This window comes from Schistocerca americana, chromosome 2 (assembly GCF_021461395.2).
Source record: "Schistocerca americana isolate TAMUIC-IGC-003095 chromosome 2, iqSchAmer2.1, whole genome shotgun sequence".
NCBI classification, from domain to species: Eukaryota; Metazoa; Arthropoda; class Insecta; order Orthoptera; family Acrididae; genus Schistocerca; species Schistocerca americana.
In genome coordinates this window covers 130377414-130393898 of record NC_060120.1, presented here as the reverse complement: position 1 = coordinate 130393898, position 16485 = coordinate 130377414, and the positions used below count along the sequence as shown (strand labels likewise).

General features: G+C 42.7%; 1 protein-coding gene across 2 annotated transcripts in view; it reads right to left on the bottom strand.

Annotated features, from left to right (window-relative positions):
- LOC124594794 (protein FAM92A) overlaps positions 1 to 16485 on the bottom strand; it is a 197918-nt gene that overhangs the window by 31677 nt on the left and 149756 nt on the right. Inside the window, exon 6 of one of the 2 annotated variants that reach the window (XM_047133212.1) lies at positions 11662 to 11694. The exons of the other annotated variant lie outside the window; for it this stretch is intronic. Coding sequence (XP_046989168.1) covers positions 11662 to 11694 — 33 coding nt within the window. The remainder of the gene's footprint in view (positions 1 to 11661; positions 11695 to 16485) is intronic. 2 annotated transcript variants of the gene reach the window in all.

Below are 16485 nucleotides of genomic sequence, written 5' to 3'. Positions count from 1 at the left end.
ACACCCTTGTCATGCCTACATCTAATGGCATGACAGAAGATTTAGTAAACAAATGTAAGACAAAGAAGGGAAAAAAATGACAACCACTCCCATCAATTATGTGCTGATCTTCATGTTACCCTCACATTAGGCAACACCATTCCAAGTCCAAAGCCTGGCAGAACTTTAGCATTATAAGTAGCCATTAATTTTTGGGAACTACTATGAAAATAGCAGCAGTTGTGAGAAGCCATGGAAACTGGCGAGAACCAAAACACCATAATGGTAGCTGCAGTAACCACCCTTCTATACATTACGAGCCAAGCATTGCAATAACAATGATACAGCAAAAGGACGGGGACACTGTTGGAGCAGCTGACTGGTTTCTACACCCTCAAGCAATGGACTTTTTATACCATTTGTGATATTTGTTCAAAAAATTCTGGAACTTTGTCCACAAAATTTTTGTATGTTTGCCTATTACTTATTATGCATGGTCTCCTTTGAGATACTCTCCTCCACAATTGATACACTGCTCCAACACCATTTTCATTGGCTCTTGCTGGATCTTGTGAAGCAGTTTCTGTGATTTTTCTTTTATCTCATCTATCATTGCAAATCTTTGTCCTCTCAATGGGGTTTTCAACCTTTAAAATAAAAAATATTCCACAGGGGGAGGTCTGGAGAGTATGGAGGATGATGCAGCACAGTGATTTCATTTTTTGTGCAATGGTCATGCACCAATAGGGATGAATGTGCAGGTGCGTTATCATGATGCAAGAGCCATGAATTGTCTCGCCACATTTCAGGCCATTTCCTTCTCATATTTTCTCAAAGGCATCTCAGCACATCTCGATAGTACCATTGATTACCAGTTTGTCCCTGTGGTATGAATTCATGATGAACTAATCCTTCAAAGTCAAAGAAAACTATCAGCACGGCTTTGACGTTTGACCTGACCTGATGAGCTTTTTATGGTCTTGGAGAACCTTTCCCAACCCATTGTAAGGACTGAATTTTAGTCCCAACATCATAACTGTAGATCCACGTCTCATCACCAGTTATGATTCTCTAAGCAACAGCTCATTCTCATTTGCGTGATCCATTTCTGGTCTTCACTCATGAGCCATGGGATGAACTTGGAGGCAAAATGATGCATTCCAAGATGCTGTGTCGGGATTTCATGACATGATCCAACTGAAATGTTACAGTCTTCTGCAATCTCTTGGACAGACAGTCTTCGATTGGCATGCACAGTTTCATTCCTCCTCTAACTCTGTCATCTCAAAACTCGCAAACTGTGCAACACAACATTCTACTCAATGCAGCACTGAACAATTACTAACAGACATACAACAATGAAACTTCTGGCAATTATACATTAAACACAGGCATGCGCAGGGATACCAACCACATTTCACTCCAACACACCATTGGCGTGAAATTACGAATGCTCTGGAATTTTTTGAACAGAATAATATTTGGTTAGAAGTGGTACATTGGTATGATAAATATCAGGGTTGTCAGTTGTAGCCACTAGCACTGCCCCAAACCTACAAGCTGTGGCCTATGGCTACCTTCAAAAATACCCATCATTTCTAGCCAGAGGTGTTCCAGACTGGCAGCACCAATCTCAAGGAGAGGGCTGCACCAGGTGACAGGGCAATATGGTTCTGTAAACAGCCGCCACACCTTTGGGCTTCTACCACCACTGGTCCGACTGCAGGCTCTAAGTCTACATGCCTTCCCACTGGCAAGCCCCCTCCTGCCCTGGTGGGCAGCTGTTCAAGATCAATGTACTGCAGCTACTTGCCCTTCTACATTGGTGTGGGCATCCTGGAACTTTGTGCCTTCACTTGCAAAGGAGAGTTCCACTTCCAAGGGCTGATATCCCCTGCAAGAATTACATGTACCTCTGCACTGCTGGCACACCTTGCCGCAAGCAGCTGCACTGTATGTAGCCAGTGCACATGTTGCTGCACAGACTCTGCACGTAAGTATTATTCTAGTCGCTCATGTCACAGCTGGCCTCTGGATGCGCACAGGCCTCAGTAGTTCTCCATATGCTGTCCTCACTGTGCACCAAAGGAGGGTGTGGTCACTGTGAAGCAGTATTATGAGTGTTGCAGCATGAATATGAATAAAAGTTTTGACTATTTATGCTGTTTTCATATCTTACTGACAGCTAGCATCCTGACAATGGCCCACTGCTGCCACTCAACCTGGCCACCATAGAGTCTGGGCCACTACAACTGGCATCAGAAGAGTTGGAATAGTTGACCACCACCGACATGTGCAGCCACAAGCAGCATCACATCACACTCACAGCACACAGTGTCAACAAATCATGTGGTGAGTGAATGGACTGATTTGTTCCTCCTATTGTAGTGTGCATGGGAGGTGAGTTCAAGAAAGGTCTGTCATTGGAATTTAAAGATGGCATTTGTGAAGCTGTTATAATCAACTAATGTATCACAATTTCACAGCAATGCCAAGGAACACTATTTGTAACCAACAAGATGCTCAAAGGGCAATCTACTATCACTCTGCACCATTACCTGAGTCTGTATGAGTGGAGTGTTTTACATGCTGCCATTATGGCCAACTGGTAGGCAATGCACTGAGTCAAAGTAGCTATGGTTTGACACCAGGTGTGTGTGGTATGTTATGGTTATTAGTGTGTAAACTATCATTTTGCAGTGCTATTGTTTTGTATACTTGATCAAGTTTTGAGGGTAAACGCTCCACAGTGGCGGAGTCTGGGATGCAGGGTGTTTCTGTGTAGGGGGCAAGTCAGTTACTAGGTAATCAGATAGCGCAGCTGTCGATGGATAATGCAGAGAGGCACAGACAACTGGCAGCTATGAAGGGAAAGGAGATGTTGTCAAATCAGCTAGCCCTCTAATAGATTCAGCTATCATTACTTTGATTACTCCCTTCCATGGCAAGTCAACTGAGGCTGTAATGTCTTTCTTGGATGACCTGGAAGCAGCAGCAGAAATTGGGATTAGGTGGATACTCACCTACTGCAAATGGAAACGTTGAGGTTGACAGGAAAAGTAAAAAAAAAAAAAAAGTCAGATGCTTGGAGGGTTAAAAAATGCACAGATGTTTGAGGAGTTGAAGCAGGGCCTCCAGCAACACCATAAAAAAACAAAAGTGCAATGTTTTCCCACAGGCAATTAAGTGGAAATGTGAAGAAACACAATGAGACAGAGGAAAGTTTTGCTGACACAATACAGAAAATTAATGTACAGATTTACAAGCTGGGGGAAATCAATGAGGAAAAAAGATTATACTCCAAAAAGCTGAGCACAGGGCACTAGATACCCTCCTGAGTGGCCTTCCACTTGAAATTCTATGACAATTCAGACAGGTATCACGAAAGACCTGTGCGCTGCCATCAGTATGGCTATGGAGTTAAAGGAGATTGATATAGTGACAGAGGGGAATGATCCACAAGATTTCCACTGACATAAGGTGTTATAGGTATGAACAATCAAGGCATGCCCAGAGACAAAGTCGTCAGCTTCAGTGTGAAAAGAGTGGTGTGGCAGGACACTGACAATGGGGTTGTAAAAGGAATGGATGTTAAGTTTCGATGCTACAGATATGTATGCAGAGACTGAATGTGGTGCAGTATGAATTGTGAGGAGCTAGAAGCATTAAATTTCTGTTGGACACAGAGATGGCTATGTCAGTGGATCTCACAGGGAGGAATGATGTAAAATCACTAGGTTCAGTGGTATTAACTTTTCAGGTTGGGGATGAGAAATACCAGCAACATGTAGTAGTGCCTCATGTGAGTGAAGGTTACTGCACAATCCTGGGGTTAGACTTTCTGCTCCAACTGCATGCCAAAATTGACCTTCAGTGACACATGGAGAAACTTAGAGGGCAAGCTGTTGCCAGTGAAGAACTGTTGCAGTGTTTGTGTATCTTAAAGGGCAAATTGGTTAAACTTTGGACAAAAACACTATGGCTTAATTTGCTTGTTATAGTGCGTGGTAAGATGCTTTGGATGAGTATGGAGCAGGAGCTGCCTGTCGACATGTTGTATGCAGTGCAGCCACTAGAAGAAAATGATATGTTGGATGCATCATATTGTTTTGTTTGGAGAAGCACTGTACATGTACAGGAGACAGAGGTAGCTTAATTTTGGTGCCACTGAGGTGAATGTGATCAAGGGGCTGCTTGTAGCTACTTTAGATGACCTAGATAATGACAACTGGGACACACAATGTGCAGGCCATGTCCAAAGAGAGAAGCACAGAGGGGAAACAACTGGTGGGTGCACTGGCAGAGAGCAGTGCACAGTAAGGGCAAGGGGGTGGGAACTGAGAGGAGGTGGTGGGACAGAGGGGGTGGAAACTGTTTGGTGGAGGGTGTGGGACCAGTAGGTTGTTGTGGGTTGACGCTAGGTTCATTTTGGGAGCAGAAAATGTGTTGTAAGAATAAATCCCATCTGTGCAGTTCAGAAAAGCTGGTAATGGAGGGGATGATAAAGATGGCTCAGGTTGTGAAGCATTCATTGAAATGAAGCATGTTATGTTCAGCTGTATGTTGTGCTACAGGGTGGTCAACTTTGCTCTTGGCCACAGTTCAGCAGTGACCATTCATGCTGGTGGACAGCTGGTTAATAGCCATACCAATACAAAAAGTTGTGCAATGATTGCAGCAGAACTATTATATGACAGGCAATCAAATTCTGATGAAGGATGTGGTTCAGTTGTTCCAATCTGAGGTGGAATTGGATGCCTAAGGGAGCAGTGCTTTGTAGTTGGTTTTTCGGGTGGTGGGAGGATAGGCAGGAATGTATGGGCATATGGCATGGGAAATCTGTTTGTGGATTAGGTCTGGGGGACATTGTCTATCTATGAAGGCCTTTGTGGGACCGTCAGCATACTGGGCATGGGCGTTCTTGTCACTGCAGATAAGCTGTCTCCAAGTGTCCAGGCTGTATGGCAGAGACTTTTTGGTATGGAAAGGATTGCAATTGTCCAAATGCAGGTACTGTAGCTGGTTGGTTGATTTAATGTGGATAGAAATGTGGATGGAGCTATTAGAGAGAAGGAGGTCAATGCCCTGGAAAATGGCACATGCATTGAGGAGAACCAGTTAAAGTGGATGGGAGAGAAGGTATCGAGGTTGTGAAGGAGTGAGGATAGGGTGTCTTGGCCTTGAGTGCAGATCATGAAGATACCATCAGTGAACCTGAACCACACCTGGGACTTGAGCTTTTGGGAAGCTAGGAAGGTTATGTACCTTCCCTTCAGAGAAGGTATAGTTGTGTGTTATGATAAAGCTAGTAAGGTGTATGAGGTAGTGGGTTTGAAGTCTGAAGGACATTTGGAGAGTGGCAATGTACCAATGTCATGGGAATGAGGGGTATTGGTGTATGGAGAAATGGCATTAACAGTGACAAGTAGGTATCTATGAGGTAAAGGGGTGGGAATAGTGGAGAGTCTGTGAAGGATGGTTGGTATCTTTGATGTAGGATGCTAGATTTTTGGCAATGGGTTGGAGGTGTTGGTCAATGAGGGCCAAAATTCTTTCAGTGAGGGCACAATAAGCAGTTACAGTGCGGTGTTAAGGACTGTTGAGTTTGCGCGTTTTGAAGAGCATGTACGTAGGTGTGCTGGTTGTCACTGGGGTGAGGACGGAAATGGATTCAGGGGATAGATTCTGGGAAAGGCCAAAGGCTTTAAGTGGTGACTTGAGGTCATGTTGGACATCTGGGATGGGATCACTCTGGCAGAGTTTATATATGCAGGAATTAGACAACTGGTAGATGCCTTCCACAAGGTAGTCACTGTGATTCATAACAGTGCTGGAGCCTTCATATGCAGGTACTTTGAGTAGGTTAGGATCTGCGTTGAGGCTGTGTAAGGGTGTCTATTCTTCTGCTGAAAGGTTGGTGGTCTTAGGAAGGGACTTGGGAAAGGATGATGAGGCCAGGATGAAAGTAAGGAATTTATCAAAGAAACCAGGAGCTAGTTAGGTGGGGGGGGAGTCACAGTTGAATGGTGATATGAACTAAGAGAGGCAGGGTTCAATGTTCAGATTACATTGGCTTTGGTTGGAAGGTGGCAAATAAGTGTTTCCATTGCTGGAATCAGGAGAAAGAAAGTACTCTTCTGACAAGTCCAATACTCCTTTACCACCTGGATCCCTACTCATCATTGTTGACACCACTTCACTATACACCAGTCCTCATGCCCACGGTCTTGCCAGTATTGAACACTACCTCTCCCAATGTGCTTCAGACTTGAACCCACTACCTTTTGCCTGGTGTACCTTACTAACTATGTCCTATTACATAGCTACTTCTCCTTCGAAGGAAAGGTATACTAACAAATCTTCGGTACAGCCACGCACACCCACATGGTGCCCTCCTGTACCAACCTGTTTATGTGCCACCTGGAGAAACCATATTATCCTCCCAAAAACCCAAACACCTGGTCTGGTGCAAGTTCACTGATGATAACTTCTGGACCTGGACTCAGGGTGAAGACATCCTGTCATCATTGCTTCACAACCTCAGCACTTCCTCTCCCGCATGCTTCAGCTAGTCCTCCTCAACTCAATGTGCCACCATCCTGGATGTTAACATCCTTCTCTCTGATAGCTCCATCCACATCTCTATCCAAACTAAACCTACCAACTACCTGCAGTACCTGCATTTGGACAACAGCCATCCCTTCATTACCAACAAATCCCTCCCATACAGCGTGGTCACTTGGGGACAACATATCTGCAGTTACAAAAGCTCTCTTGCCCAGTATACTGAAGGTCTCACAAGACTTTTATTGACAGGCACTGCCCTCAGTCCTAGCCTGCAAACAGATTTCCCATGCCACATTCTAACACAACTATCGCAATCCTCCCACCACCCCAAGAACCAACTAAAAAGCATTGGCCTCTTAGGCATCCAATATCACCTCTGACTGGAACAATGGAACCATATCTTTCATCAGGCTTCAATTGTCTATCATCATGCTCTGAAATGAGGGACATCCTACCCAAGACCCTTCCCACCCCTCCTAAAGTGGTGTTCTCATGCCAACCCAGCCACCCTTTCCCTAAGTCAGTCCCAGTGCCAGGCTCTTGTTATTGGGATTATATCCACGTGGAAGATCTAGGTGCAAAACATGCCAAATCCAGCCACCCAGCACTTCCTGTTCTGGTCCTGTGACAGGCTTATTCTACCCCATCAGAGACCAGGCTGCCTGTGAATGCGGCCATGTCATATACCAGCTCTGCTGCATTAATTGCACAACGGTTTTATATTAGCATGATTACTGACCAGCTCTCCATCACAATGAACTGCCACTGTGAAACTGTGGCCAAGATCACAGTGGACTGCCCTGTGGCACAATATGCAGCTGAACATAACTTGTTTGTTTTCCATGGGTGCTTTACACCCTGTGTCATCTGGATCCTCCTCTCCACCACTAGCTTTTCTGAAGTGCACAGATGGGAGTTATCCTTACAACACATTTCTGCTCTCAAAATTATCCCATCCTTAGCCTACTACAAACCATAGTCTGCACACCCTCCACCCTACAGTTTCCACCTCCTCTGTCCTACTGTCACTTAGTCCCAATTCATGTCCCCACATTCTCAATGAATGTCACTCCCTAACAATGCACCCATCAGTCTTTTCCCCTTTCTGCTCCTCTCCTTTTCTGCCCACCCCCCTGACCGCTCCACCTCCTCCACAACCTTCTGACACTTTGCGTGGTAACCTTGTCCTGGCATCTTCTAGTCCCTGCTCACACTCTGCCAGGCACTCCCCCAATCCATACTGTGCTTTCCACCATGTTCCTTGCCTCACTCCAGATTATAGCTCTCATTTACAACAGTTTCTGTCTGGCCAGAGTGGCCAGAAATAATGCTCGCACATGTATGAGGTGTGTCTGCTTGTGTGAATGTGTGTGCGTTCCCCATTCTTTTCTGAAGAAGGCTTTGGCTGAAGGTTCAGTGTATAACAGTCTTTTCATTGTGCCTGTCTGCAATTGAACATGTCGTCTCACCATATAGCGGAGATGCTGAGCCGCAATAGGCACAATAAAAAGATCCACACAATCTAGCTTTCGGCCATTAAGGCCTTTGTCAGCATTAGACACACACACACACACACACACACACACACACACATGAAAGCACAACTTGCACACACATCTGCTGTCTCAGAGAGCTGAAACTACACTATGAGCAGCAGCACCAGTGTATGATGGGAGTGGTGGGGTAAGGAGGAGGCTGGGGTGGGGAGGGGGAGGGATAGTATGGTGGGAGTGGCGGATAGTGAAGTGTTGCAGTTTAGACAGAGGGTAGGAGAGAAGGTGCGGAGGGGGGAGGGGGTAAGTAGCGGAAAGGAGAGAAATAAAAATAAAAGAAATTAAAAGACTGGGCGTGGCGGTGAAATGATGGCTGTGTAGTGCTGGAATGGGAACAGGGAGGGGGCTGGATGGGTGAGAACAGTGACTAACAAAGGTTGAGGCCAGGAGGGTTATGGGAATGTAGGATGTATTGCAGGGAAAGTTCCCACCTGCGCAATTCAGAAAAGCTGGTGTTGGTGGGAAGGATACATATGGCACAGGCTGTGAAGCAGTCATTGAGATGAGGGGTATCATGTTTGGAAGTGTGTTCGGCTACAGGGTAGTCCACTTGTTTTTTGGCCACAGTTTGTCGGTGGCCGTTCGTGTGGTCAGACAGCTTGTTGGTTGTCATGCCTACATAGAATGCAGCACACTGGTTGCAGCTTAGCTCGTAAATCACATGCCTGGTTTCACAGGTAGCACTGCCTTTGATGGGATAGGTGATGTTAGTGACCGGACTGGCGTAGGTGTTGGTAGGAGGATGTATGGGACAGGTCTTGCATCTAGGTCTATTACAGGGGTATGAGCCATGAGGTAAGGGATTGGGAGCAGGGGTTGTGTAAAGACGGACGAGTATATTGTGTAGGTTCGATGGACGGCGGAATACTACGGTAGAAGGGGTGGGAAGGATAGTGGGTAGGACATTTCTCATTTCAGGGCACGACGAGTGGTAATCGAAACCCTGGTGGAGAATGTAATTCAGTTGCTCCAGTCTCAGATGGTACTGAGTTATGAGGGGAATGCTACTCTGTGGCCGGACTGTGGGACTTTGGGAGGTGGTGGGAGACTGGAAAGATAAGGCACGGAAGATTTGTTTTTGTACCAGGATGGAAGGATAATTACGGGGTGAGATCCTCAGTATATTTAGAGAGGGACTGCTTGTCACTGCCTATGTGATGACCACAGGTGGCTAGGCTGTACAGTAGGGACTTCTTTGTATGAAACGGATGGCAGCTGTTGAAGTGGAGGTATTGCTGGTGGTTAGTAGGTTTGATATGGATGGTGGTACTGATGTAGCAATCTCTGAGGTGGAGGTCAACATCTAGGAAGGTGGCTTGTTGGGTTGAGTAGGACCAGATGAAGCAAATGGGGAGAAGCTGTTGAGGTTCTGGAGGAATGTGAATAAGGTGTCCTCACCTTCAATCCAGATAGCAAAGATGTCATCAATGAATCTGAACCAGGTGAGGGATTTAGGATTCTGGGTTTTTAGGAAGGATTCCTCTAGATGGCCCATGAATAGATTAGCATAGGATTGTGCCATGCGTGTGCCCATAGTCGCACTGCGGATTTGTTTGTAGGTAATGCCTTCAAATGAGAAGTAATTGTGGGTGAGGTCATGGAGACTAGGAAGGAGGTTGTTGGTTTGGAACCCATAAGGTGTCTGGAAAGGTAGTGGTCGATAGTAGTAAGGCCATGGGCATTAGGAATGTTAGTGTAGAGGGAGGTGGCATTTTATTTTTATTTTTATTTCTCTCCTTTCCGCTACTTACGCCCTCCCCCCTCTGCACCTTCTCTCCTACCCTCCGTCTAAACTGCAACACTTCACTGTCCGCCACTCCCACCATACTATCCCTCCCCCTTTCCGCCCCAGCCTCCTTCTTACCCCTACCCAGTCACCACTCCCATCATGCACTGGTGCTGCTGCTCGCAGTGTAGTTTCAGCTCTCTGAGACTGCAGATGTGCGTGCAAGTTGTGCTTTCGTGTGTGTGTGTGTGTGTGTGTGTGTGTGTGTGTGTGTGTGTGAAGGCCTTAATGGCCGAAAGCTAGATTGTTTGAATGTTTTTATTGTGCCTATCGCGGCTCAGCATCTCCACTATATGGTGAGTAGCAACTTTCCTTCTCTCATGTTGTTACATTCCATCCTGAATTTTCCATTGTTTGATTTGAACATGTCATCTTTATGATGAGTAACAGTCTAACCAGATCGATGACCTCGCTGTCTGGTCTCCTTCCCCAAACAACCCAACCCAACCCAACAGTCTAACCTTTTCATAAACGTGAAAGTTTAACTGTGGTGTGTTGACTATGTTACCTGTAATTAGTATACTGAACAAATGTCCTGATATTGCATACTGAATTGCAGGCACTGTTTATAAGAGAAGTTATTTATATTTTGTCATGTTGAGTCACACAACCCACAACTCAAGCTGTAGATTTTAAGTTAAGTGGGCTCCTAGGAGACTGACATGTTTAAATTTGCTGGAAGAGCTGGGATACGCTAAAAACATCAGGACTGTTATATTAATTCTTTCCAAGTTTCAGATTTGCATCGTAAAAACATAAATTTGGAAGGAAAATGTTAAAAATCATGAAAGATTATGGATGTCAAAACCAGCATTATTAGCCAAGAATGTGACTGCATGGCAGGAGAATGATTATGAGGAAGTGATTTATGGAAAATATCTTTGTGGAACATCATCATTGTGGACACCAAAAGATAAGTTTGTGATATTTACATATTTTCTGTTCAGTTGCAAAGGTAGTTAGTTTTGTTCAAAATGGAAAACCAAAATTGGTTAACAAATCATGAAACAGTTTTAGTCACTGACATAGAAAGTCTTACGAGTTCGAATTGACATTTTTTCATGATAACAAACATTGCAAGAGGTGAAAGAAGTGATAAGTGACAGATGAAAGCTTAGAACTGACAAAGGATCAAACCCTCAGACTTTTAGGTTTGTAATCTGGCAATTACCCACTGAGACACCAAGTTGAGATACCATTAATATTACCCTGTATTGTCACGCCATTTACTTCTAATTCTTAAATTGTGAATGTGCTAAGATTAAAATGTTTTTCCATTTTTATTATCTTCCATACATTATTTTCATGACAAGCATTATGGTATGGAAAATTTCAATTAAACAAAAGATTGCATAACAATTTAAAAAATATGTATATGAAGCCTCCACTTTCGAACTTGATTATATACCTGATTCCAAAGTTTTTTACCTTTCTTTCACATTTTTCTTTGCAAAATTTGTGATTCATATATGCATTGTAGCTCACGGTGGTTTATTATTTTATTTCCTCTCCATAATTCTTTCTTGCAGCATCATAATGAGTCTAGAATTAACTAACACTTACTGATTCAGCTGCTAGGTGATATTAAAATTTGAATGAAAGTGGCTGGCTTTTATTTTTTATTTCTATCTGTGATGAATAGTTGTTGCAAAAGCAAACTGATGTGCAGACAAAATAAGGAAGCCATATCATGCAATGACAGAATATTATAGTTCACATTCAGGATGCGTAAGTGAAGTTGTTGTATGCAACATGCAGAAAATAACAATGTTTTACCCCATCAAAGTTTCCTCTCAACTGCTGAAAGTTCTGAAAAATTACCATTTCTTTTAATTTCAAATAATCATTAGATACAGAAGATATAATCTAAAATAATACAATCAGTAATAACATTGACAGAAAAACTGCAGTAGTGATAAAGCACCACTAACAAAGAAGACTAGAGACACATACAGTAATAATTTACACTGAAGAGCCAAAGAAACTGATACATCTGCCTAATATTGTGTAGGAACCCCACGAGCATGCAGAAGTGCTGCAACATGGCATGGCATTGACTTGACTGATGTCTGAAGTAGTGCTGGAGGGAACTGACACCATGAATCCTGGAGGGCTATCCATAAGAGTACGAGGGGATGGATGTCTCTTCTGAACAGCACACTGCAAGGCATCACAAATATGCTCAATAATGTTCATGTCTGGAGAGTTTGGTGGCCAGCGGAAGTATTTAAACTCAGGAGAGTGTTCCTGGAGCCACTCTGTAGCAATTCTGGATGTGTGGGGTCTCGCTGGGTCCTGCTGGAATTGCCCGAGTCTGTCAGAATGCACAATGGACATGAATGGGTGCAAGTGATCAGACAAGATGCTTACATATGTCTCACCTGTCAGAGTCATATCTAGACGTATCAGGGGTCCTATATCACTCCAACTGTACATACCCCACACCATTACAGAGCCTCCACTAGCTTCAACAGTCCCCTGCTGACATGCAGAGTCCACGGATTCATAAAGCTGTCTCCATGCAAGTATATGTCCATCTGCTTGATACAATTTGAAATGAGACTCGTCTGACCAGGTAACATGTTTCCAGTCATCAACAGTCCAATTTTGATGTTGATGGGCCCAGGCGAGGTGTAAAGCTTTGTATTGTGCAGTCATCAAGAGTACACGAGTGGGCCTTCTGCTCTGAAAGCCCATATCGATGATGTTTGGTTGAATGGTTTGCATGCTGACACTTGTGATGGCTCATCATTGAAATCTGTGGCAATTTGCAGAAGGGTTTCATTTCTGTCACGTTGAACGATTCTCTTCAGTTGTCATTAGTCCTGTTATTGCAGAAGTTTTTTCCAGCCACAGAAATGTCAGAGATTTGATGTTTTACCAGATTCCTGATATTCACAGTACACTCGTGAAATGGTCATATGGGAAAATCCCCACTTCATCGTTACCTCAGAGATGCTGTGTCTCATTGCTTGTGCGCTGACTATAATACCACGTTCAAACTTACTTAAATCTTGATAACCTGCCATTGTAGCAGTAGCAACCAATCTAACAGCTGCGACAGGCACTTGTCTTATATAGGTGTTGCTGACTGCAGCACCATATTCTGCCTGTTTACATATATCTGTATTTGAATACGCATGCCTATACCAGTTTCTTTGGTGCTTCAGTGTATAACAGTCATATTAAGGACAATCTTACTATGGAACTGGGACACAATGCTCAAATGTGTATCATTTTCTGTTGATATGTGAGTAAGACTATCTTAATAATTCTTCTCTCCAAATTATTTGCGTTCTGCCAGAACTTTTACTTAATGTACCTAGTATGTTTTCAGTATAACATTTTCGAAGGTGGTGTGCACACAAGGACTTTTTTTTTTTTTAGATGACTTTCCATCAATTCCAGATAATGACAGCTCTAAGAGATTCCTAAGTGAGTCCAAAAGAAATGAATCCCATAAATGAAATGATTAAAATACTACTTATAAATTGCTGGCACATTTACAATAAAGTACTGAGTTTGAAGCAGTCTTAAAGAGCAAAGGAGCTCATTTAGTACTAAGTACAAAAGTAAGATTTTTGGGGTAAGTGCAGGTGTATATGAAAAGGAGAAGCTAGTGGGCAATGGAGGGAGTGTTTTAATCACAGTAGACAAGAAACTCAAATCCACCAAGACAGAAACTGAAGCATCTGAATGTGAGATCATTTGGACAAGACTTAGTACTAAGGGAGTGCAAAAACTTACAACTGGGTCCTTCTATTAACTACCAGACTCACCTCTAGATGTAAATTAAAAGAGAACCTATGCTCGCTGATGTGCGTCTTCCCTAGTCATATTGTCATGATCGGGCAAGGTTTGGACAACTAAATTTTTGTAAAAGGAAGGCTAGAAAAGACATTCAGCAATATAATACTAAACATTTTCTTTAAAACTAATTATAAAAGATAGTTTGGAAACCTACTCATGACAGAAATGTATTGGATTTAATAGCAACGAATAAACCTGACCTCACTGAGGGTGATCACGTTGAAACTGGTATCAGTAACCATGAGAGAATGATAGAAACAATGATTAAAAGACTAAAATGGTCAATATCAACACAAAGAAAAATTTACTCATCCAGTAACCGAGATAGTGGCAGTAGCGTCACTTCTCAAGGAGAAATTTGAAACATTTAGTTCTGGTCTGAAGCTTAAAAAGGAATTGTGCCTCATATTCAGACGAATACTTGATCAAGCACTGGATATCATATTTATCTAGTAGAGCAGTTGAGTTGATGATGGGAAAGATCTCCATGATAGGCAGCCTCTGTAAATTATCTTCTAAAACAGCAACTACTGCACAGTATCAGTAGAACAAAACTAAAGGATATATACAGAGACATTTGTTAGTCAAAAAGGCAATAGATGCAGTCCTCAGTGACTACTATAACAGCATCTTATCAAAACACAACTCATGAAACATGAAGAATTTATGGTCCTATGTAAAGACTGACAGTGGCAGCAAATTAAATGTTCGGGCACTTCATCTGCGACACAGGAACAAAGTGAAACTGAGGGCAGCATAACAGAAGCATAAATGCTGAACTCTGTTCCCACATATTCCTTTACAAAGGAAAATTCAGGAATACTAAGACTGTATAATATTACATCACTGACAATATGAGTTATTAGCAGCAGTAGCTTTAAGAAGAGGTAAAACTGCTAAAACTGAACAGAGTTCCAGAGCCCAATGGAACTCCTGTAAAATTCCGTACAGAATCTGTGACTGTGTCAGCCCCTCTCCAAACAATAAAGTACTTTAGATATCTCTAACAGGAAACTGTGCCCAGCAGAGGGAAGAAAGCAAACTCCGCACCTGTTTACAAAGAGGGTAATAGAAGTGCACCATGCCATCCAGAATGAATTCCTATAACACTGGTGATGAAAAACCAAACTTGTGCTTTTCCCCACACAACACCTTGAAACCCATTGATCAAACCAGTCAGGTACCAAATCAGTGCTGTTTAACAAAAGTATGGAGAGAGAGTTTGTGGATTTAAGACTTAGAGTTGTTAGTAGGTGTAGAAGTAACTTTGGGCATGTCCCAGGGAAGTGTGTTAGGACTCTTTCTGTTCATACTGTATATTAATGACTTGACAAGTACTATTAACAGTAACCAAAGACCTTTTACAGAAGATGCAGTCATAAATGATTTGAAAAACACTGCACAAATATCCAGTCAGATCTTAATAAAATTTCAAATGCAAAGATTGGCACCTTGCTTTAAATGTTCATAAATGTAAAATTATGAACTTCACAAAAGGGAAAAATGTAGTATGCTATGATGACAGTATCAATGAGTCACCACTTGAATCAGTCATCTCATACAAAACTTGGATTAAATAACTTGTGTGGATAGTTAGTTAGTTGTTTACATGTTCCATGGATCATTTTCCGTCATAGATCATAATGAAGTGGAATGAGTCATTTTACATTCACTTCAAAAATTAATTTGTGCGTATGTGTACATTCTGAACATTTCTAAGATGTTTTTTTTTTTTTTTTCAAAAAGATATGCTGATGTTGGATTTACTATCCCACATCAGGATATATTTTTGGAAAAATGCCATCCTACCCACCAACTTTTACGCATCACAACAACAGAAATTCTTCTAGGGAATTGGAGTTGCCAAGGACAAACTTTCTCAGTTTGTTTTAAAATTTTACTTTGTTGTCAGTCAGACATTTTATATAACTGGGAAAGCGATCAAAATTTTTTGTTGCAGCACGGTGAACTCCTTTTTGAGCTAAACACAACATTAATGTGAAATAATGAATGTAATTTTCTCCTCCTGGTATAGTAATTATGTACACCATTTCCTTTTGAGCCACAGTGTATAAATTACAACAAACTTCATGACAGAGTAAATACACAGTGAATGAGTAATTCCATATTCCCCTTACAGCATGGTTTTGTGCAATGAAGTCTTTCTTTCTTAAAGATGGGTTATCCCAGAACATTATTCCATATGACATTAAAAACTAAACTAAACTCCGTCCGAACAGGCCATGAAGGCCCAACAATACTGACTGGCCGCCGTGTCACCCTTAGCCTACAGGCATCACTGGAAGCGGATATGGAGGGGCAGGTGGTCAGCAAACCGCTCTCCCGACCGCATGTCAGTTCACGAGACTGGAGCGCTACTTCTCAGTCAAGTAGCTCCTCAGTTTGCCTCACAAGGGCTGAGTGCACCCAGCTCGCCAACAGCACTCGGGAGACTGGATGGTCACCCATCCAAGTGCTAGCCCAGCCTGACAGCGCTTAACTTCAGTGATCTGACGGGAACCAGTGTTACCACTGTGACAAGGCAGTTGGCTCCATATGACATTACTGAATGAAAATATGTAAAATATGTCAACTTACTGATTGTCTCTCCCCAAGATTTGCGATGATTCAAAGTGCATATGTGGCTGAAATAAGTTGTTTTAGGAGTTCCAGAATGTGATTTTTCCAATTTAATTCTCATCAACATGGACACCTAAGAATTTTGAAGTTTCCACACCATTTATTATTTCCGCAGCATGTGTTACACTTATCACTGGTGTGGTACCCCAA